Consider the following 24854-nt stretch of genomic DNA (forward strand, 5'->3'; position numbering starts at 1 on the left):
CATGGCCTGTAGCCGCTCCCACCTTCGTCAGACGGCCTGTAGCCGCTCCGAAGGTGTTCCCCTTGAGACGGCCTGTAGCTGCTCCAAACCCCTCCTGAAGGAGTCGGCCTGTAGCCACTCCCACCTTCGTCAGACAGCCGGTAGCCGCTCTGAAGGCATTCCCCCAGAGAGGGCCTGTAACCGCTCGTCCCTCGCTAAGGAGACGGCCTGTAGCCGCTCTGAGGGTAATGAGGAGACGGCCTGTAACCGCTCCCGCCTTCGTTAGACAGCCTGTAGCTGCTCCAGGTGTACCTGGGTTTGCTGGCAGACATTCACCCTCTCAGGCCACGGCCAGTAGCCGGGCCTTGGCGGCCAGTAGCCATGCCCCTAGGAAGCCACAGCCAGTAGCCAGGCCTTATGGCAGGAAGTGGCCGAGAGCCGCCCCGCCACCTAAGCTTGACGCCTGTTCCACGACCCCCAGCACAGAGGGTGTAGAGGAATATTGGAGAGGCCCTATAGTCTCCCCTGGCCTCCGCTCCCTAGGACTGGCTCTAGAGGAGACCCACCTGATGGACCCTGAAGCAGACAGGTGCCGCAACCCCCTCCTGTCGGCGCCGCCCAGCCCTGAGGACCGCAGTCCTTGGGAACCCCAGACCCTCCCCAGAACGCCCAGGCGGGAACTCCCCACACCTCGACGGCGGAAGACCTCCCCCTCTGTCAGGAGCCTGAACGACTGATTTAGGCAATTGTTCAGCCTCAGTCCTGAGGGCCGCACTCCTGTCCCCAGCCCTGAGAGTTCGAGCCCCTTCGCCACCAATAGCTCCGGACGAGAGCAGACGCCCCTGTGCATGATCCCGTGCCCCCTGAGCACGGAGATTACTGGTGGTGCCCAGCCCCGTCAGTAGCAGAGTTGCGTGGCCCCTCAGCCGCACCCTTGGCGGCAGAGGAACCATAGTGACTGAGACTGTATAATAATAGTGTCCGAGCAGTGACGAGGCGGAGTAGTAAATTAACAGTGATAGATCCAAATGTTAGAAAGGACGAGTAGATACAGTGAGCTACCCCACAGTAATATGATAATCCCAAAGCAGTGAAGAAGTAAGAATAATTGAGTAAAAGCATTCTACGAGTGGAACATATTAAAGTGAACAAGCTACCCTTGAACTCTGGCTCATACTACTGTAATCATAATTAGACCCCAGTGCCTTACACCCCCCCCCCTTCTTTGTGAGAAATAGTTCTAGCCTCTCCACTCGCCTCGAGTCTTGTATTCACTATATTCCCAAACAGTATCCTGCGAGATACTATTAACCCTATCCAGCTATAAGAGTTTATGATCACTCAGAATATTGTGTTTGTAACATCTGCTGATTCACCTGTCTGGCTGAGTAGTACATGTGTAAGGTTATTGCCTGGAGTTTTTGTGTCCTGCCTCTCTCTTATTTGTCTAAGCCCCAGTCTCGAAAGAGAGCCCCGCTACACGTTAGGTGCTTAAGGAATGGAAAGCCGAGCTGAAAACACCTAGCATTACAGTCTTAGGAGATATTTTCCGATGATAGCGTATTTACCCCGTTAGACTTGACTCTCACTGGATGGCCGTATTTGTGCTTATACTGTTGCTGTCACTCACTCCACCACTTTGGTATTATCACTGACTCCTATCAGAGGGGTAGCTCACTGCTCCATCTTTATATCCTTTGGTCACATACACTGTTCACCGTAGTTGTTACTCACTTCACCACTTTGGTATTATTACTGACTTCCATTAGAGGGTTAGTTCACTATTCTGCCTTTACATCACTTGATCCCAAATACTGCACTATTACTGTCACTCCTGTCAGGTCTGGGCGTCGTGGTGGTCAGGTGCACGGGCGGAGGGGCGTCACGGCTCCGCTACTGATGGGGCTGGGCACCACCGGGGGCTTCTGTATCCAGAGGCCATGGGATCACGCGCAGGGGCATCTGTTCTCGTCCAGGGCTGTGGGTGACGAAAGGTCCCACACTCTTAGGGCTGGGGACATAAGTGCGGCCCTCAGGGCTGTCACCGTCACTAACTCAAGAGTTGCCATTGATCGCCAGTTAGTTCAATATGGAAGTCGGGCTACTCATGGGAGACCACTGATATTGCATATCTTTAAAAATCTCTCCCGTGATATTTAATGATATACTGTACGTAAGGTCTTCATGATATTATTCTTTAGTAGTTATACTAATTTCCTAAATATAATTTAATGCGGTAAATGCAGGAAAACCTTACTATAGAAGCCGTGAAAGCACACCGGGTGTGACAGCATTCATCACATATTTACAAGTCTCTAGGTGCACATTTTGTTTGAAACCCATATAATTTAGCTTTCTAAAAGTACAATGCTTCATCTCCAAAATGCTGAAGAATATCTACAAAGTTTTTCATATGATAATTGTACAATGTTTAAAGCCGAAATCGTGCAGAGACGAGACCGTCGGCCGAAATCCGACGATGCCGAGGGCTCCAAAATTCCGTACAAAAGCTCAAAACAACACACCAGTGGTGTACCCTGAACAGGGTATTCCTCTAGACTTCAGGAAATACTTCAGTCTAGGCACTGTCCATTTTTCTCTGCAACGGTTTTCCATGATCTTTGTACAGTAGGTCCAGCGGGGCGGTTGACACACGTGAGTTTATTATTGTTTATAATCCTAACGTACGATCTTCAGCCGTGTCGTGCTAATATTTCTTAATGAAGAATCGTTACATGTTTCTCATAACACTGTTTATTTTGTTTTGATTGACACATACATGAAATGGATATAACATAAAGCTTATCGATATTTAAGGAGGGAAAGAATAATAACCGTCCCCAAACCAAGATGGTAGACTCAGCCCACCATTTCTTTATTTTCCTTGACTATAATACAGGGTCTCTTCCTTGTAGCAGTGACTAAAATAATGTTGTTATAATTTCTCCCTTTTAGTGACACAGAGGGCACATAAAGTGAACGAGTTTAGTAGACGGACTTTGATGTCGATAATTAAAAAATCTGGTGAAGAGTGGCAGTTTTTCCTTGGTTAGTGACATTGGGAATTTCCTGAATCTGTCGTTCAGGCTCCTGACGAAGGACGAAGATCTCCAACGTCGAGGTGTGGGGAGTTCCCGCCTGGGAGTCCTGGGGGCGGTCTGGGGTTCCCGAGGGCTGTGGTCCCCAGGGCTTGGCGGCGCCGACAGGAAGGGGCTGCGGCACCGGTCTGCGTTGGGGTCCATCAGGTGGGTCTCCTCCAGAGCCGGTTGTAGGAAGCAGAAGCCGGGGGAGACTATGGGGCCTCTCCAATAATCCTCTAGGCCCGAGACTCCCTCTGGGTCGTGGGCCGGAGAACAGGCATCAGCTTCAGACGGAGGAGCAGCTTCAGGCTGTCTCCTGCCGTAGGGCCTGGCTACTGGCCGTGGCTTCCTGGGGGCGCAGCTACGGGCTGTCGCCAAAGCCCAGCTACTGGCCGTGGCCTGGGGAAGTGGGCAGCTGCCAGCAGACCCAAGAACACCTTCGGAGCAGCTACAGGCTGTCTCCTGATGAAGGCAAGAGCAGCTACAGGCCGTCTCCTTCTTACCCTTAGAGCAGCTACAGGACATCTCGTTCAGGAGGGGTGAGCAGCTACAGGCTGTCTCAGGGAGGGCACCTTCGGATCGGCTACAGGCCGTCTCCTGACGAAGGCGGGAGTGGCTACAGGTCATCTCCTTCGGGAGGGTTGAGCGGCTACGGGCCGTCTCCTGACAAAGGCGGGAGCAGCTACAGGCCGTCTCCTGCAGGAGGGTTGAGTGGCTACAGGTAGTCTCCTTATTACCCTCAGAGTGGTTAGAGGCCATCTCCTTCAGGAGGGGCGAGCGGCTACAGGCCATCTCAGGGGAGGCACCATCAGGGTGGCTACAGGCTATCTCCTGACGAAGGCCAGAGCGGCTACAGGCCGTCTCCTTCAGGAGGGTTGAGCGGCTACAGGCCGTCTCAGGAAGGACACCTTCAGGGCAGCTACAGGCCGTCTCCTGACGAAGGCAGGAGCGGCTACAGGCCGTCTTCTTATTACCCTCAGAGTGGCTACAGGCCATCTCCTTAGCGAGGGGCGAGCGGCTACAGGCCGTCTCAAGGAAGACACCTTCAGAACGGCTACAGGCCGTCTCCTGACTATGGCGGGAGCGGCTACAGGCTGTCTCCTTAGCAAGGGGTGAGCAGCTACAGGCCCGTCTCTAAGGTGCTGGCAGGGGCTGGATAGGCAGCTCCACCCCTTAGCTGGTTGGGGAAGGCTCACCCAGAAGGTAGTCTAGTATTTCTGTTATGGTGGTGGCGCGCGAGTTCCAGGTCATAGAGGCGCTCGGCCCGGGCTGACTTATGCCGTTGTTGCTCCGAGTCCCGGTGCGCTGTCATTGCTCCTCTGTGGGCTCCTTGTGGGGGTGTCTGGGCATTTTCGGGGGCACTATACTGTATTTTACCACCGTCTGCTGGGTAAAAGTCACATCCCTGTGACTGGAGGTGGTAAACTTTGGTGTCGAAGGTGGTGTAGACTGGCTGTAGGTGTTGGAGGAGGGTGTGCCAGGCTGTGGTGGTGGAGTTTTCGTCTTGTTCTTCATTGCATGTGAGGAAGAGGGTGGATGAGGCAGTGGAGGAACGGAGGAGTTGCAGGAGGTGGTGTGGTCCTCGAACTCTCTGGTTACATCCAAGGGACGGTGCCCATACAGCTCGCCCTATTTTCGTGGTGGTAGTTGTTGTCCTTGGTGTGGGGTAGTGTTGAAAGCTGGAGATGGATGGTGAGTTTGGGGTTTTATGTTTGGGTAATGCAGCGTAGCGTCTCTGGGGAGTGTAGGTGGCCAGGATTTGTGCTTGGTGTATCATGAGTGTGAGATGGTTTAGGGCAGGGGTAGGGGTGTGATTTTGCAGCGAGGCAGGTGGGGTGGGAGAGTGGGTGTATCGGCCGGGTGGGCAGGAGAGGCGCCCGGAGCGTGTGATAGTTGTTTTGAGGGTGAGTGTGGGTGGTGATGTAGGTGTGCAGGGTTGGCGTGTGTGTGAAGTGTGTGGGGCACATAAGGGCGGGTGAGGGGTGGTAGGGGTGTTGGCAGCACAGCATGGGGAGCGGGGAGTGGGGTGAGTGAGTAGTGGTGTCGTGGGGCTGGGGGTGGTGCAGGTGGAGGTGGGGGCGTGTGTGGGCGGTGGGCTGGAAGATGTGGGGGCAATGGTGGGTGGTAGCTGGGGTACGGACGTGGGGGTGGGGGCGGGACACATGGTGCTGGGCGTGGGGGAGGGGGTGGTGGGTAGGGAAGAGGCGGGGGAGTGGCTGGGTGTTGGTGGTGTCAGTGGGTTGTCAGGTGAGGTGTGATGCGGCGTGTCGGAAGGCGAGATGGAAGCAGTGGGGGAGGGGGTGGGAGAGGTGGATGGGGAGGAGGAGATGTAGCAGTCATAGGTGGCAGGAGGGGGTGGCGCGGGAGTAGAGGGTGGGACATGACGCAGGGCTGGGGCGGTGGGGGCAGGAGTGCGGAAGGAGCACACATGCCGGTTTCGGAGGGTGCCAGGAGTGCCGTTGTAGTCGACGGTGACCTGATAGGGGTTAGGGACGCCGATGATGGTGTGGGGTCCCATGAAGTGTGGCGCAAGCTTGTGGGGGGTGGGGAGTTGGGCTATCATAATCTTGTCACCCGCCTTATAGGGGTTGGAGGCAATGTCGGGGCTGAGGTCCAGGTTGTGTTGGAGGTGGGTCAAGCGGCATTTGAGATGGTGTAGTGGGTCTGTTGTGGGGGTGGAGTTGGGGGGTTGCAAATGCTGCTGAAGGGGCAGAAGGAGGGGTGTTTCCCTGAACACTCGCTCATATGGTGAAATTCCATCCTCTCGGGGGTAGGAGTTGATGCCCCATTGTACGATTTTTACATGGGCGGGCCAGTCATCGTTCTTAGTGGCTTCTATTCTAGTGCAGAGCTGATTCATAAATGTGCGATGGCTGCGCTTGCATACGGCATTTCCTTGTGGCCAGTAGGGGGAGGAGTGGGAGATGTTATACCCGAAGATATGGGCCAGCTCCTCCCAGATCTTACTGGTGAATTCGGGTGCGTAATCTTGAGTGGATCGCTTGCGTGATGCCAAAGTAGGGGAATGCGTGCCGAAGGAGGGCGTCTGCCACTGCGACAGCATGGTGTTCCTTCGCTGGGCAGGCCACAACGAATTTGGAGTACGTGTCAATGAAAGTGGTAACGTACCTACTGTATAGCCCGATTTTGGAGGTAATGGTCCCACCACATCAATCGCTAACAGCTGCCAACGTTTGTGGGCGATGATATGGCCCAACGGACCTGCGATATGGGTGATGTCTTTACCAAGGGCACAGGCATGGCAGGTTTGGATAATTTCCTTGGCAAGGATGGAAGGATTTGGCACCCAGTAGGTGTCACTGAAGACCTGCAGTAGTTTTTTTGTACCCAGGTGAATGCCATTGTGGGTGTGCAGGTGTCGTAGGGCGTCGAGGGCGGTGCCAGGGGCTAGGAGGATATGGCCTGACGAGGTCAGGAGGTGGTCGCCCTGGCGATACAATTTTTTGAAAAGGCGCTGGGGGATTCAAGGGGGCCATTCCTTGCAATGCCACTGTTGGAGGAGGTCTGGCTCCGACTGGGAGGCGTGGATGGAGAGCCGAGAGAGGGCGTCCACGTTGGTATGGAGTTTGCCGGGGTGGTACAAGATTTTGTAATTGAATTCCTCCAGGGTTTCGTGCCATCGGATGGGCTGGGCGTTGTGTCAGACTGTCGTAACCACTGGAGGGACTGGTGGTCTGTAATGATAGTGACTTGGGTCCCGGAGAGGTATGCCCGGAAGTGCTCAAGTGCCCAGATGATGCCCAAGCACTGTCTCTTGGTGGCGGCATAATTTTTCTCCGCCTGATTTAGGGTACGGCTGGCACAGGCGATGATGTGTTCGCGGCCCTCTTGGACTTGCGCTAGCACAGCACCGATGGCAAGGAGGGAGACATCGGTATAGAGCTGGAACGGAAGGGCATAGTCGGGAAAGGCCACGATGGGGGCGGAAACAAGCTTATCTTTAAGCTGTTGGAAGGTGGCTCGTCTCTCATCCATCCAGAGGAATGGTTCCCCCTTACGGGTAAGGTCGTGGAGTGGTTTAGTAATGTAGGCAAACCCCTTCATGAAATGGCGGTAATAGGATGTCAAGCCGAGGAAGTCCCGGATCCCATGAACGTCCTGTGGTGGGGGTATGTCTGCGATGGCGCGGAGTGTCTTGGTCGGGAGATATGCCTCCCTGGGAGATAACATGCCCCAGGAATGAGACAGTTCTGGTGGCCAGGACACACTTGGTGGGCCGGAGTTTGGGGCCTGCCTATCGGTTCCTGGTAAAAACCCGGCGGAGGCGCTGCAGGTGGTCGGCCCAGGTCTGGCTGAAAACGATGACGTCGTCCAAGTACGCGAGACAGATCTCCCATGTGAGACCCCTGAGGATGGATTCCATTAACCTGGAGAAGGTGGCGGGGGCGTTGCAGAGGCTGAACGGCAGAACATTAAACTCATAATGTTTCCCGTTGCTGGTCGAGAAAGCAGTGTTGCCTCTGTCCTGGTGCATGGGGACCTGCCAATACCCTGACTGGAGGTTGAGGGTAGAGAACCAGGAGACTCCATACAGGGAATCCGGGGAATCGTCTATACATGGGAGTGGAGTAGTGTCTTTGGTAGTTAGGTCGTTAAGCTGGCGGAAGTCGACACAGAACCGCATCACACCATCCATTTCTTTCTTTTTTTCACGAGGACAATGGGGGAGGACCAGGGGCTGGTGGAGGGGGAGACGACGCTGGCTTTGGTCATCTCCTGCACCTGGCGGTCTTCCTCTTCCCGCTGTTTGGGGTTCTTCCGTCGGGATGGCTGTCGGATCGGCAGGCCCGTCGTATGAATCTCGTGAGCCAGGTAGGTGGTGTGTCCAATGTCAGCTGGTCCTGCCACGAACAGATCCTGGAAATCCAGGAGTGGGCAGCGGAGGGTGTCTGACTGGTAAGCGGAGAGATGGTCGGGTATAGGGGGCAGAGGGGCGGGGAAGGGGAAGGGGCGCAGGGCTTGGCTTCCTCCATCTCTCCGAATATGAGCCCTTTAGGGAGGGTGAGGGGCGAGGTTGGCAATCTGGACTGCCGTATGATGCAGGGGAAGGAAAGTTGGGGGCAGAAGGCAGACCGAGGGTTCCAGGCGGCAGGAGTGGGGAGAATAGGACGGAAGGGCTGGAGGGCCGGTTAAGGGGCACCCAGGCTTCATGGTGGGGGGGAATGATGACAGAGGAGGAAATGGTGGCAGGAAAAGAGAGGGGGAGGGGGGAAGGAGGGGGGGCAGAGTCTTCCAGCCGGGGCTGTGGCATCCAGGTGCAGACGGCCCGGGGGGGGGGGTCGGGTAGTTTATGGAACTGGAGTTGTCTGTTGCTGCAATCTATGGTGGCTCCTAACTTCTGCAACAGGTCCAACCCCAGGTATCTGTCGTACTGCGGCAGGAAGAGTTTAATATTATGCACTGATGTTGGGTTGACACCGGTTGGTGGGTGTCGACTCTCAGGGCCCGTGTTTCCCCACGGATGGGCAGGGGGCCATTCCCCACATCCACAAGGTAAGTAGCTGTTGGATGGAGCAGGCCAAAGGTCGATTTGTGATGAGAGAAGTAGTGGCTATAAATGCAGGATCTGGCCGCTCCCGTATCGACCAGACGTCCGGCTTTCACTCCGTTCAGTTTCATCTTGTGGTACACTGAGGGATGATATTTGGGGGAAATGGCCTCCACCACCATGGGAAGGTGCGGGGGCGGGCCTAAAAATCCAACTGTCTGGGGCCTCCTCCTTCTTGCTCCAGCTCCTGTTCCCCGGGGTCGGTCTCCTCCACAGGTGCAGGTTCGTCCTTCGTTACCTCATCCTCTAGAGAGAAAACTTTGCATTGGCCTGGGGTGGCAGTTTTCCGTCATGCAGCTTTCAACTGATCTCTGATGTCGTGCAGTGGGCACCTGGAGCTACACTCAGAGAATTCCCAGGGATTCACTAAGATGAGGTTGGGGTTTTCCCTGTGGGCGGGGTGCTGGTGGGTGGGGTGTGCCCTGGGCAGGTTGCGTGCTGGGGTGGGGCTGGTACGGGGCATAGGCAGACGTGACTTGACTGGGCAAGCCGGAATCTTGGTGGGAAACTTCCATACCATGTTGATTTGCTGGGGTGCAGGGCAGGAGGTCAGGAGGCGCCGTATCAGTTGGACGTCCTTATCCATGTTTCCAGTCGGGTCATGGATCGTAAAGTGCTCTCTGACTATACTGGGGAGCACACTCAGGAAAGTGTTAAAGGTGTATTGCTCCCGGGTTTCAACATCTTCCTCCAGGTAGGCAGCAGTGACCAGGCATATTGCCCGGATTAAGGTATCGTCTAAGTTTTCATCGAAGGTTAGACTATCCAGTTGGGATAGTGCCACCACTTTCCCTAGTGATGGGGTGCTGGCTTGGATCACGAATCTCGTGAAATTCTGCCAGGTGAGCCCCGGGACGATTTTGGGTGTTATATTAGCTGCCACTTTGCCCAGTAGTGGGAGTGTAACTGCAATTTTTTGTTTGTCATCCTCGAAACCGATATCTAGCAAAGGTTTAATAATTGCCAGGTATGTGTGAACATCATACTGTTCAGGGTCGAACTTAGGTAATTGCATGTGCGGTTTGGTTGCCATTTTTCCAGTATTTCATGATTTCGTCTCTCATATGCCCCGGTCAAGAACCACCGCTGTCCACCAGTGTAATGCTAGGTGTGTTAGGTTCGGCTTCCCATCCCGTAAACGCCTAGTGTATAGCAGGGCTCTCTTTCTAGACCGGGGTCTTAGACAAAGAAGAGAGAGGTAGGACACAAAAACTCCAGACAACAACCTTACATGTGTATTACTTAGTTGGACAGGGGAACAAGTAGATGTTACAGACACAAGCACACTCGGCAATTACAAACTCTTGTCTAGATATGGTTGTCAGTATCACTCAGGATACTGCTTGGGTCACAGTGAATAGCACTTGAGGCAGAGTGTTCTTAATTAGGGGAAGTCTGGGTTTTCTATACTCGTGGAGTTACCAAGGTTATTTCCTACAGGGGAGTGTTGCTTTGGCACTGGGGTCTGATTATGGCCTTAGTATCAGGAGATATTTTCTGATGGAAGCGTATTTACCCCATTAGACTCGACTCTCACTGGGTGGCCATATTTGTGTTTATACTGTTGCTGTCACTCACTCCACCACTTTGGTATTATCACTGACTCCTATCAGAGGGGTAGCTCACTGCTCCGTCTTTATATCCCTTGGTCACATACACTGTTCACCATAGTTGTTATTCACCCCACCACTTTGGTATTATTACTGACTTCCATTAGAGGGTTAGTTCACTATTCTGCCTTTACATCACTTAATCCCAAACACCGCACTATTACTGTCACTCCTGTCGGGTCTGGGTGTCATGGTGGTCAGGTGCAAGGGTGGAGGGGCGTCACGGCTCCGCTACTGACGGGGCTGGGCACCACTGGGGGCCTCTGTATCCAGAGGCCACGGGATCATGCGCAAGGGCATCTGTTCTCGTCCAGGGCTGTGGGTGGCAAAGGGTTCCGCGCTCTTAGGGCTGGGGACAGGAGTGCGTCCCTCAGGGCTGGGGCCAAACAATTGCCTGAATCTGTCATTCAGGCTCCGGACAGAGGATAAAGATCTCCGATGTCGAGGTGTGGGGAGTTCCCGCCCGGGAGTCCTGGGGGCGGTCTGGGGTTCCTGAGGGCTGTGGTCCCAAGGGCTTGGCGGCGCCGACAGGAAGGGGCTGCAGCACCAGTCTGTGTCGGGCTTCATCAGGTGGGTCTCCTCCAGAGCCAGTTGTAGGGAGCAGAGGCCAGGGGAAACTATGGGGCCTCTCCAATACTCCTCTATGCCCAAGACTCCCTCTGGATTGTGGGCTGGGGAACAGGCATCAGCTTCAGATGAAGGCGCGGCTACAGGCTGTCTCCTGCCGTAGGGCCCGGCTACTGGCCGTGGCTTCCTGGGGATGTGGCTACGGGTCTTCACCAAGGCCCGGCTACTGGCCATGGCCTGGGGAATGGGCAGCTGCCAGCAGACCCAAGGGCACCTTTGGAGTGGCTACAGGCTGTCTCCATCAGGAGGGTTGAGTGGCTACAGGCTGTCTCAGGGGGGACACCTACGGAGCGGCTAAAGGCCGTCTCCTGACAAAGGTGGGAGCAGCTACAGGCTGTCTCCTTCTTACCCTCAGAGCGGCTACAGGCCGTCTCCTTCAGGAAGGTTGAGCAGCTACAGGCAATCTCAGGGAGGGCACCTTCGGAGCAGCTACAGGCCGCCTCCTGACAAAGGTGGGAGTGGCTACAGGCCATCTCCTTAGCGAGGGGTGAGTGGCTACAGGCCGTCTTCTTAGCGAGGGGTGAGTGGCTACAGGCCGTCTCCGGGGTGCTGGCAGGGGCTGGATAGGCAGCTCAACCCCTTAGCTGGTTGGGGAAGGCTCGCCCGGAAGGTAGTCTAGTATTCCTGCTATGGCGGCGGCGCGCGAGTTCCGGGTCATAGGGGTGCGTGGCCCGGGCTGACTTATGCCGTTGTTGCTCCAAGTCCCGGTGCGCTGTCGTTGCTCCTCTGTGGGCTCCTTGCGGGGGTGTCTGGGAGTTTTCGGGGGCACTATACTGCATTTTACATACACCTCTACACGTCACCACTTCGGCGCTAACACCCACCATCCATACTGAATACATGCTAGGGCTGTCTCATACAGGACTGATGTATTGGTATTAGCGGGGTATTTTTACGACATGTCGGCGAGTCTTCTGGTAGATCAGTAAAGTCTGATTATATTAAATTCAAATCCCTGAACTGTTCCCTGCCCCAGCGGGGATTTGAACCTGGGTCCGGTAGGACTGCAGGCCACCTCTCTACCGATTGAGCCACCGCCTCTCCCATCTACCAGTACATTCCCATTCCTCCGTCTCATTCTCGGTCTCCCCATCCCTCTTCCCCCTCCACCTTATTCACATACACTCCTAGTTACTCTCACTCTTCATCCTTTCCACATGGCTAAACCACCTCAGTATATTTCTCCAAATGCTTCCTATCACATCCAGATCCACACCACAACGCTTCCTCACTCCCTAATTTGTCAGTCTGCCTCTATGCAACTCCACATGCTCCATTCAAATAACTCATTTCCCCTGCTCCCACTCTTGACCTGAGTCCTTCCAACAAGGTCCAAGCTTCACTTCCAAATGTTAGAGTTGGTATTACAATACTGTCATGCAACGACTTTTTTACTTCCATGCTCACTTCCCTATTTCTTATCACAGCTTTCAATGAACCAGCAACCCTTCTTCTCTGTTGCTCCCTTCACCATTTCCTCACCATCCAGCCTCACAGTGCATTCAGTTATTTCACTTCTGTCGGAGACCACAACTTTACTCTTCCCAACTATCACCTTTTTAAATTCTTTTTCTTACATACACTCCCAAACTCATTCACTTAGCTTTGCAGTTCCCTTTTGTCTTCACTTAACAATACAGTAACATCTGCAGACAACAGAACAGTTTCCAAACGCAGTCCATTCTCTCATAAGGGCCGCTTCAACATCACTGCCCTACCTTGTATCTTTTATAACTCCATCCATATACAAAATGAACAGCCATAGAGACATGTCACATCACTGTTATAATCCAATATTTAGACAAAAATTCACAAAGTTCACCATTCCCAAGCACTGCAGACGTAGCACACTCATACATACTTTTCAGGGTATTTAGCAACTTCCCATTAACTCAATATATTTTTAATAATTTCCGCATTCCTTGTCCGTCCAACGTGCCATATGCTTTCTCCAAATCCATAGAGGCAGCATACAACTTTTTTCCTCTTTCTGGAAGCTTTTCAACTAACCACCTTGGGATGAATATCTGATCTACACAACCTCTTCCCTTGCTGAAACCACCCTGTTCTTCTTCAACTAATTCTTCAATTATTTCCCTAACTCTTCCTGCTTTTCGTATTACACTAAGAAAGCAAATGCCCGTATGATTATAACACCCCTTTTTCCTTTTTTTTTTTTTTTTTTTTTTTTTTGGGGGGGGGGTCCCAGGTGCATTTATTAGCCTTACCTACATGCTCTATGTTTAACAGTTCCTTAGAGTGTTCTCTCCATCTGCTCACTCTTTCTCCCTTCTCCACCAACAAAAAGGAAGACCTCACATTAGGAAAGACCAAAGAAAAATACCTTAAATTCAGACTACATTTAAAGAGATATATGAAACTAACCCCATTCTTAATTACGAATCAAAAGCTTCAAGTAAGCCAACCTTCTCCATATTACCAAAACGTCAAATCTGAAGCTTCAAACAACTTTTCATTTCATAAGGAAACATACCTCAGTGGGCATTACTTGCCAAAGTCAGTGGCTATCTATCAGTCACAGGAAGCTCACCTCTTCCCGTAGCCACTAAGAAACAATTTCATATAACTGAAGATCCTTTGAGAAATGTATTTTAACTAAATAAACAAAGGATTTTATAGATTACTTTTTATTAACTACCATCTTTTACTGATAAATACTACTTTTTAATCCAGTACACGTGTCTACATTTTATGTGTCCGTGACAGTATGAAATACTGGAATTTGCGTCCATATATGTAGTTAGATAGTGTGTGTGTGTGTGTGTGTGTGTGTGTGTGTGTGTGTGTTCTTACCTACCTTACCTAATTCTTACCTAATTGTATCTTTACAGGAATGAGTCAAGCTCGTACTGTCCCGTGTCTTAAACCATATTTATCGTACATATCCTTAAATTTGTGAATTGTTTTGGCACACACTATTTCATTCGCTACTGCATTCCATTGATCAATTGCTCTGTTTGGGGAACTGAATTTCCTTACGTCTTTATCACCTCTCCTTATGCAGTTTTTTGCAGTGTCCTCTTGCTGATGCTTCTCCATATGTTAAGTAATCATTTATGTCTATTTTCTCCTTTCCTGATATGCACTTATATAGCATTTTCATGTCACCTCTTTTCCTTCTCTCCTGTAGTGTTGGTAGATTCAATTTATTTAATCTTTCTTCGTAGCTTAGATCCCTTAAGCTTGGTATCCATCTTGTAGCGGCCCTTTGAACTTTTTCAATCTTGTCTATATGCTTTTTGAGATGAGGACTCCAGACTACTGATGCATATTCCAGGGTTGGTCTATTGAATGATGTTATTATCCTTCTTAGCATGTCTTCATTTATGTATGTGAATGCTATTCTCATATTTGCAAGCAGTGTATACATGTTCCGTACCTTCTCGCTGATGTGGTCAGCCGGAGATAGTCTGTTATTGATAATCACACCTAGGTCTTTCTCTCTTTCTGATGTGTATAGAGTTTTATTTCCTAACTTATAATCCCAGTCAGGTCTTTTTCCACTTTTACCAAACTTGATTACATGACACTTGTCCACGTTGAATTCCATTTGCCATGTACTACTCCATTCATGAAGGTTATTTAATTCTTCTTGTAGCTCTTTACAAGAGTCTGTGTTAGTAATTCTCCTTTGTACTTTTGCATCATCTGCAAACATATTCAGATAGCTCTCATTTCCAGTGTTACTGTTTATATCATTTATATACACTAAAAACATGATTGGTGCCAGCACTGAACCCTGTGGTAGTCCACTTGTCACTTCTTTCCATGATTAGTTTCCTCTTAGTACTGTCCTCATTTCTCTTTTTATGAGAAAGTCTTGCATCCAACTAAACAGTTTGCCTCGAATTCCTCCTTGATGGTACAGTTTCCATAAAAGTCTTTGGTGTGGTACTGTGTCAAAAGCTTTCTTGAAATCTAAATAGATACTGTCCACTCATCCTTCCCTTTCCTGTATTGTGTTTGTTACTCTGTCATAGTAGCTCAACAGATTAGTAACACATGATTTTCCTTTTCTGAAACCAAACTGTCTTTCTGTTATCATACTATGTTCTTCTAGATGATTTACCCAAGCTTTTCTTATAAGTTTTTCTAATACCTTGCTTACAACACTGGTCAGTGATACTGGTCGGTAGTTGAGTGGATTTTGTCTATTTCCTTTCTTGAATAAGGGGACAATATTTGCTTTTTTCCAAATATCAGGTAGTTTACCTTGACTCAAGGATTTCTTGAAAATTAAAAATAATGGTTTACTTAACTCCTTTGCACATTCTCGTAATACCCAACATGAAATTTCATCAGGACCACTTGCTTTTCCTCTGTCTAATCTACTTAACTCCTCCTGTATTACTTTTTCTGCTATTTGTATATCTGGTAGTATGTGTGGACATGCGTGTTCCATATAGTCCCTCTCAAAATTTTTTTCTTCTGTAAAAACTAATTGGAAATTCTTATTTAGTGCTTCACAAATATCTTTCTCTTGTGCATAAGTGATTCCCTCGTCCGTAATGGATTGTATTATATCTTTTACTTTGGTTTTGCTTCTGATATAGCTGTAAAACAGCTTTGGTTGATCACTACTTTTATTTATTATATCCTCCTCAAACTGTTTTTGGGCTTCCCTCCTTATTCTTGTATAATCGTTTCTTGCCCGTTTGTAATTATTATACGCCCTTTCACTATTATGTCTTCTGTATCTATTCCACAACAAATCTCTTCTTTCTTTTGTTTTTTTACATTCTGTATTGAACCATTTCTGTATTTTCTTATCTGCTTCTTTGTGCTGTGGGATGTACTTCTGGACTCCTATTTCATAAAGTTCACAGAACTTTTTATATACAGCATTTAAATCTTGTCCTCTAAGCTCATTTTCCCAATCAACTTCTAAGAAATACTTCTTTAGGTCTTGATAATTTCCCTTTTTATAGTTTAGGCTCTTTTTGTAACTGTAATTGGTGTTTACTATGTCATATGCTATCCTGAAGTTATAAGTTAGTACTGCATGATCGCTTTTGCCGAGTGGAGGGTGATATATTAAACTGTCAAAATCATTTTCTTGCCTAGTAAATATTAGATCTAGCACTGAAGGTACATCAAGTCCTCTTTTTCTGGTGGTTTCCCTCACATGTTGCGTTAAGAAAATCTCTTGTACGAGATCCAGGAGCTTTTGGTCCCAATAGCTTTCTTGGCTATTTATATCTAGAGTATTCCAATTTATATTTGTATTGAAGTCCCCAGTTAGTATAATTCTTTCCGATTTCTCTTCCATTTTATGTAGTAATGAACTTATACTCTGAATTGTACTCTCTGCCAGGTCCTCATATTCGTCTCTTTCCCATGTGTTTGATCTGGGTGGCATGTACAAATTGGCTACAATTACTTTACCTTCAGATGTGTCGATCTCTACTGCAATCAGTTCTACTTGTGATGGTATATCTAGTTTTATTTCCTTGACTTTTAGATTTTTCTTAGTTAATATTATAATTCCTCCTCTTTTTTTTTTTAGTTTCTGTCTCTTCTCCATATATTGTATTCCTCTAAGTTTAGTATGTCATTGGATATCCTTGGTGTTAATTTTGTTTCAGTTAGGCATATTATTTGTGGTTCATTTTCTCTGACATAATCATTCATCTCTAGTAATTTAGATACCATTCCATCCACATTTGAGTACATCAACTTTATCATCTTGTTTATATATTTGTCATGACATGGTTCTACTACCTTCCTCCTTTTTCTTCCATCCTGTTTGTGTACCACTTTCGTACCTGCAATCCTATTACTTTGTAAATAAAATTTCTTCTTCTCCTCTTCTGATCTTCCCTTATTTTTTGTTTTTGCTTCCTCCCTTTTCTCTTTCAGTAATTCCAGTTCCTCTTGTGTTAGGCATCTTTTTATCCTAACATTTTTGATCTCCTCTTTTTCCATAAGATTCTTTGCATTTTTTAGTATCTCTTCCACAGTGTTTACACTCTGGAAAGTCACCTTTAGAGGTCTTGTCTTGCTTTTCTCGTATTTCCCTAACCTTTTGTGTTCCTCTATGTCTTTACTACTGATTTCCTCTGATACTTCTTTCAGTAAGCTCATTACATTTGCCATATCCTTTTTGTCTCTTGTGATCTTGTTTTTTACTTCTTCCTCTTCTATACCAGTGATTACTATAGACTTGTTTATCTCTACTGAATCTCTGACTAACTTTGGATTGTTTTGGATTATTCTTTTCACTTCCTTTTTAATGTTTTTTTCCTCCACCCTTGTTTCTAAGTCTTTCTTTACTTTCACCATTTCAGCATACGTGGTTTCTACATCATTTTTTGTAGCTTTGCACAGCTTCATTCACCTGTGTTATCTTCTCCTCAATATCACTGCTCTGGTCCATAAGACTGCTTGCTTGCCTAATTGTCTCTGTGTCATTTTTGAACTCTTCCATAACACTCTCGTGATTGATTACTGTACTTCCCATTTCACTCACTTTCTTCCTAAGCGTACTCAATTCCATTGTTAGTTCACTGATGGTTGTGTCTTTCTTATTGGCCTCCCTTCCTACTTTTTCTATCTCTTCCTTTTGCAAGTGCATTTGCTTCTTTATTTCATCAATTTCATTTTTGAAAGCCATTTCTAGTTTGTGTACACGTTCAACCAGTCTATTGTGAGTCTCCACTTCAACCAGTTCTTGGTAGAAATCATCATTTTGCTTTTTACTTTTATCCCTTTTCTTTTCCAAATTTGTTTTACTGAAGTATGTATCCATTTTGCAATACTAAAAGAACAGAGTATGTACTTACAGAGTATGTACACTTTCCCCGTGTTGCTGTAGTCTAAACAAACCCAGCTGACTCAGCGCATTTTTTTTCCTCGTGTTCTTTTTTTTCTGTTTGAACAAGTCTTGTTTATACATATTATTTTTTTTTTCCTTTTAATAATGAAAAATCATTTAGTCTAACCTGGTACAGAGTTTGACTCATTCAAAGATACTAATTTAGGTAATGCCACTGGCCGTGTTGGTCCGGTACGGAGCGCCGATGTCGCACGTCTGCCTCCTTTGACTGCCTCTGTGTGTGTGTGTGTGTGTGTGTGTGTGTGTGTCATTGTTGGTTTGTCTGTTACCCACTATAAAGCAGAGTTTTACTTGTTATTTACGATGATTGTTGATTATGTATCTTTTTTCCACATGTGGAAGGGGAGCGCGGTAGCTCAGTGGTAGGATGTCAGGCTTGAGACAATGAGGTCGAGAATTCACGCCCTGCCCGGGTGGCTGCCGTGCTAGCATGAGAGGGGTAGCGCTCTCCCGTCAATAAAGATCTTTTCTGCGTAACGTCACGGGTCATGTGACTTTTGTTTATGACACCATACTGGACTGCAAATTGTCGGACGTCTAGAGAGAGAGAATTGCTGATTCCACAATAGTATTCCACTGTTGTGCCTTCGGCTTTAAGACATGGCAGAAGAGTGGAAGTGGGGTAAACTTCTGTCGGTTTCCAGCCAATGAGGAAAGGCAACAGAAGTGGAGAGCTGCCGTGAAGAGGAAGAATTGGCAGCCGACGGCCTACATGCGAGTCTGTAGCAGGCATTTCATATCAGGTGAGCCACCCCCCACCCCCTCCAACCCCACCCCCATCCCCCCAATCCGCCACCCAACCACCTCACACACACCCAACCACCTCACACACACACACCCAACCACCTCACACACACACACCCCACCTACACCCCCCACCACCACCCCGACCCACCACCGCCACCCCCACCCCACCACCGTCCCCACCACCCCTACCCCCACTTTCAAACCCCACATCCCCCAACTCTCCTCCACAAGCCCCCCAGCCCCCCACAATACCCCCCACCACCACCCAACCCCCTTCCCCTCCACCGCTACCCATCCCACCCCTTACCACCCATCACCAACCCTCCCCCACACCCTCACTCCCCACCCCCCCACCCCCCAAACCAACCTAAATGCCACCCCCCACCCCCCAAACCAACCTAAATGCCACCCCCCACCCCACACCGCCGTTCAAACCCCCCACCCTCCCTCCACCTCCTTCCCGCACTCCCACGCCCCTCCCTCCACTCATTCATCAAGTACTCAATCCTCCCTTGGCCCCACGTCAATAATTTACTGATTACCAAGACAATTTACATGTACTGTATGTCAATTCCAGCTAGATGTACTACACATATTTACCTTGAGGGATGTCCTGGTGAACTTTCATGGGGTGTTCACCAAATAGTGGTAGAGATCGCCATATCTGAGATCTGGTTTGGGTCTCCCGTACTTGAATCGGGTAAATTTCTCCCTAGATATGGTGTAACTATCCAGCCTCAAACACTTTATCTTGTTCCTGTACAGATCTTGGTGGCATTGATCCAGATTTCTGCATATATCAGAGTCTGACAGCTCTGTCTGGAGCGCCATTACTGCAAGGAGTTTGCTGTGAATATGGAGTCATAAATAAAATCACGTTATTTCTGTGACGTCACTGGAAAATGTCTATAGCCAAGGTCTAAAGAATAGACCGTGATTATAGCAGGGCTACATGATCTCATTCGATCCAGCTGTGAGGATTAATCCTCCCTTCCACGTGTGGCAGAAAATTATGTAGAAACTTGTTTCTCCCTCATTGATGAAATAGTAGTAGGCTTGTGATTGTTATAGCCTATCACGTATCAGTGTGTTAATTTGATGCTCCTGCTGAATGCCCAGTCAGGTGTAGACTAAGAAAATTTCTCTCTCTCTCTCTCTCTCTCTCTCTCTCTCTCTCTCTCTCTCTCTCTTGTGCTGTATCAGAAAATAAGAAATTTAGGCGCTTACGAGCAAGCTTCTGTTAGTGATAGTACACTATGAAAATAAAACAAGGAAACTATAAGAGAAGACTGTCTATAATATCTGATCTAATAGTCATATAGTAATGCCTTCCTAAGTTACAAATGTTGCATCATCTCACTTACTTTACCGCTAGTCAGTGTTTCTAATGAGTTATACCATTTTTTCTCTAGCTTGGCCTAAAATTGATATCCCTCCATCTTGAATGCCGAGATGTAACAATGGATTAAAACAAGAATACTCGTATGATGCTAGTCACGAAAAAATAATATGGAAAAGGTGTAGAGCCATAGCACTGTATTATTCTGCCACTGAACCACATGAAATAAGCTGCAAATGGACGAAAATCTGGTCGAGGTTAAGGTAAATAGAATATAGTACTGTTCTCATCACCTGTCCAAGCGTTTACAACTTTACGAGTGTCTTTTACTGGGCTCCCTCCACACCCATCCTTTCACCCCTCCCGCTTTCCACACACACAGCCATTCTGCATCCCTACAAACTGCACCCAAACCCTTATCCCCACCCTATTCACACATTTCTTAGTCATTTCCCTATGCTATTTTTCCTTTCCTCAACACACTGTCTTCCTACAACTACTAAGAACGTTTGTATTGTGCATATGTATATAAACTATTATATTACCTGTATGCTAAGGTACTAGTAATACAGGGAAAAAATATGACAGCTTTAGGCCAGTGCAATCAGAATTTGATCTAAGTCCTACCTCAGGTCACTATTATCTCATATATATATATACATATATATATATATATATATATATATATATACATATATATATATATATATATATAATGTGTGTGTGTGTTACCTCTGGCGCCATCACGTGTAGCCTATTTAGGAAATATCACGAGGCCTTTACACTTTTCGCTTGACTTCGAGGACGACGTCGAGGTCAGAGCGAGTTTTAGAGGTCAAGGCCGAGGCCTTGAAAATGTGGTCTTGAAAAGGTGACTTCGAGGCTGAGGCCATGAGGTCGAAGCCAGGTCTCATTCCTTTGCCTGCATCCAGTATTAGCTGCACTAAAACAAATGCAGCCATGAGAGCGTCAAGGTGAACAAACTCTGTAGTTGATTTGTTTTCCTTTGATGGAACTGGGCTACTCTCGCAACCTGAATATTAAGTAGTGGCTGCATGAAATTTGATGAGCGTTTGTAATGGGGTTACTAGGCATATCTACCCTGGAGTCTGAATACACCTGGCCTTGAGTTGGGCTGAAAGGAGTCAGAGATCCTTGGCAGGTAAAAAAAAAAAAAATCAGCAGTACCTTCCTATTTAAATGTAAATAGTTTTGTTTCATTCTTGCAATTTCTAGACATTTTACTCGGGTTGGGAGAGCCCTTGGAAGTGAAGGGGTTAAAGAAGGATGTACACGACCCCTCCAGTTTGAAAAGCCTCTCTTAAACTGAGTGAAATTGTGTGGGAGTAGCAAGAATTATGAACACCACATTATCAGACTGAAAGAGTAAAGTGTTTGATTACACTGGTGATTATGGCTTTGTATAGTCCTCAGTCCCGGTGTTCCAGTTCCATTCAACATTATAAATATTCAGTAAAGTTTGTTATATGTTGGTCTGTTTTATATTATTAAGTCCACGTGAGCTGCCGAGTAATTGTCCATTAAACTTCTTTTCTGTGTGTAAAGTAAATTTATCAGTTTCCCCTGTTTTATACCGCCTCTTGTATGGACATTGTTATTTAGGACACATTCTTGACTCAACTAGATAATGACCTGTGTTATACGAGTATAGCGCTAAACTGAAATATGTCCAGATAAAACCAGAGATTCCATGGAAATAAGATACCAAGAGATGCACAAATAATATTTTTGAGGTTATAAAATTACGTAAGAAGCATCTTAACATGCAGGGACGAAAGTCTGCGTACTGTCTCACTTCATCTTCGCACTTACGGCCTGTGTGTCACTTTCACTATTGCATTGTATCAAAAGACAATCATCCGTGGGCAGAGAAACATCAAGCCTCTCTTATCTTTAGAATTTTAGCCAACACAGGAAACTGAGAAGAGGTGAAATATCAGGCAAACTTTTATCCCCAACTCTACGTGCGTCAAGTATTGCCACCTTCCCGAAATATCAGTCCCACCACGTGAAGGCGTCCGTCTCCAGAACTCAAGTGTGAAATGTGTACAGAGGAAAATATTGTCCTTCTGACCAAACAGTTTACCACTTGTGATGAATGTCGTAAACTGTTTGGTCAGAAAGGCGGTTATTGTCCAACATACAGTTGCTCCCTCCTGGGCCCCCACCCTCTCAGCATGACATGGCCACAACAGAATGTCTTCAGGGTACGTTGTCCTCAACATGCTTCTTTCCGGTGAATAAAGGAGTATCATGGAAAGTGAAGAGGAATAGATCTAGTTGTCCTTTTGTGGCTGTTCGAGGGAGAATCTAGGGGGTGGGTGGGCAAAAAACAAAGCCTCAAAATTCTTGCAAATGCCTTATAAATTTGTTCCACTGTGCTTTGTATTTGCCGTAAACGTGTAGACCTTTTGATGTGTTCTTTGGAGAGGGTGAGGGAGGGAGTCTAGATCTAAGGAATTAATCAGTGTGCCAGGTGATAGGTAAGGGCACCCACCATCCACTCACTCATTGTAATGTTACTTGTAAGTGACCACACTGAGGGCAAGCTAAATGGTTTCTTGCTGTCCAGGAAACCATGTACTATATAGGGTGGTATAACCCAATGGATACTTGGTGGTCCAGTGAGTCAAGATACTCCAAATGGATGTGGGATAAGGTGAGGGCTGGTTGGGGTTTATAGCTCCCTTAATGCCATTTGAGGTCATCAGCACCTTAAATATCAGGATTAAGTATCATAACGCCAAACTTATATGTTCCTTATAGGACGTGAAAGGAGTGGATGATCCTGTCCGATATATTCAGCCTCTTCTCTCCACTCATCAACCTCATCGTCTGGCCTTAACCTTCCTCGCCTCACCTGCCTCACACCACCTGCCTTCCCACCATTACCAGCCTCCTTGACTCCTGAATACCTTGTCCTGGCAACATTGATCACTCCTGTATTGTCAGTGCTTCCCATACGCACCCTGCCTGCCCCGTACCACCACCACCACCACCACCACCATCGTTGCCTCTCCCATCCCTCACCACCCTGCTTCCGCCATCCTCCTCACTAACAACATCTGCCCTGCGTTGTTCCATCTGGTGAGGGGTGCCTTCACACGGTGGCACCAATATAGCAGGGCAACTCCACTGTCCGGGTATACACATGTCTCTTAGCTCCTTCCCTGTCTGCAGAAAGGAGGATGCTGGACTGCAGTAAAACGGCAACTTCAACATATAGTCTACCGGGTTTACGTCCAGATAAGCTTGAGGTTACAACTACCACCATTATCTTTCCATCTTTCCTCCACACACTATCCTGGCTGTGTCCCACATCAATGCCATGAACAGTTCTATCCGCCTTCCCCCCACATCTCCGACCACCTCCCTGCACCCTCTGTTACATGGAGAAAAAGAAAGTACATCGAAACACAAGGATCAAATTTACATCACCACTTACCGGATATTCTCTGTTCACTTTAGCTAGGCATGGACAGAGATTAACAGCAGAAAGTGGTATTAGTCATGAAGTGTCGTGGGAAGGATGTGGAGATGTAGTACTGTCTTTTTCTGGTACTGGGCTGTGTCTTGATGCAGATTCCTTGTCGATATTGTGGCAGTAGCGGTGGTGGTGGTAGTGGTGGTAGTGGTTGTAGTGGTAATAGTAGTGGTGGTGGTAGTAGTAGTAGTAGCAGTAGTGGTGGTGATGGTGGTATAAATAGCAGTGGTGGTGGTAGGATTATTATTGTTATTATTATTATTATTATTATTATTATTATTATTAGCAATAATAATAATAATAAGGGGGCGCTCACCATCCACTCACTCGAAGTAGTGCTGCTTTGGGTGTCTACCCTTTCCTCTCTTCCATCCTTCCTCTTCTGTCTTTCCTTCACTCTTTCCTCCTTCGTCTGCCTACAGGTGACTTTACACTCCCTCTCCTGTCTTTCCTTCATTCTTTCCTCTTCCTTCTGCCTATGGGTGACTCTACACTGAGTGACAAGCCAAATGGTTTCCTGTAATCCAAAAAAACATTTACTACCCTGGGTGGTAACAGTGGCGTAGCGTGGGTTGCCAGCGCCCGGGGCAAGGAAAAAAGTATTGCGCCCCCTAACCCGTGGACCGTTAGCACTCACTGAATCCCTTCCACCTGTCTACGTGTGGGCAGTCAAAAAAAGAAAACAAGAAAAAGAAAGAAAAAGAAAAGCCTCGCACACCTTACCAAACATTCTGAAACGTTGACGACGGGTTGTGATATACGGCGCATCCTGTGAATATAAGTGCAAATATCCTTGGTTGTTTTTTAGACTCGAAATGGCACAAAAGTTTACATTCGGGGGCTGTGTTTTTTATGGCGGTAGGTTAATATAGTCATGTGTGTCCTAAAAAACTGACTGATTTCCACATCCATCGTACCCAAGGCTTGCCATGCTTCTAAGATTGTCATTATCGTACCCTGGCAACCTACCATTCAAAAGTGCGTCCGATTTCGCATATAAGATGGGGCCAGGGTTCCAAGGGCTTGAATGGCGATTGAATGGATGTGTGGCTTATTCACTGGACATCGTGTTGGTAAGTTCTAGTATTGTATTATTTCCTTTTTCCTGGCTTTCTGTATCATACCTCAGCCCAACTGCGGATGAGATAGAGGCGGCGTGATGATGATGATGATGATGATGATGATGACTGTAATGGTGATGATGATGGTAATGTTGATGGTGGTGATGATGATGATGATGATGATAATGATGATGGTAATGATAATAAGGATATTAATAATGATGAAAATGATGATGATAATGATGATGGTGACGATGATGATGAAAATGATTATAATGATAATGATGGTGATGATAATGATGATGATGATGGTGACGATGATGAAAATGATAATAATAATGATGATGATAATGATAATGATGATAATGATGATGATGATGATAATGTTTGTCCATCCATCCATTATCCAATCCTACATTGCCCCATGAGGAGCATAGGAGCCCAGGGCTAGGCAGTTGGTCCCGACATTTAAGGTGAGAGT

The 24854-nt window shown here is 47.5% G+C and overlaps 1 protein-coding gene across 1 annotated transcript; it reads right to left on the reverse strand.

Annotated features, from left to right (window-relative positions):
• Positions 1–1872: 1872 nt before the first annotated feature.
• LOC145390726 (uncharacterized) lies at positions 1873–20551 on the reverse strand. The gene is made up of 6 exons (XM_080265521.1): positions 20540–20551; positions 7734–7973; positions 7448–7560; positions 6915–7236; positions 5440–6507; positions 1873–1983 (listed from the first exon to the last, which is right to left on the reverse strand). Exons 1-6 carry the CDS (start codon positions 20549–20551, stop codon positions 1873–1875), a joined length of 1866 nt encoding a protein of 621 aa, XP_080121647.1.
• Between the last annotated feature and the right edge of the window lie 4303 nt (positions 20552–24854).

This window comes from Coenobita brevimanus, chromosome 15 (genome assembly GCF_032717465.1).
Source record: "Coenobita brevimanus isolate Jiangsu-jjx chromosome 15, ASM3271746v2, whole genome shotgun sequence".
Lineage (NCBI taxonomy): Eukaryota > Metazoa > Arthropoda > Malacostraca > Decapoda > Coenobitidae > Coenobita > Coenobita brevimanus.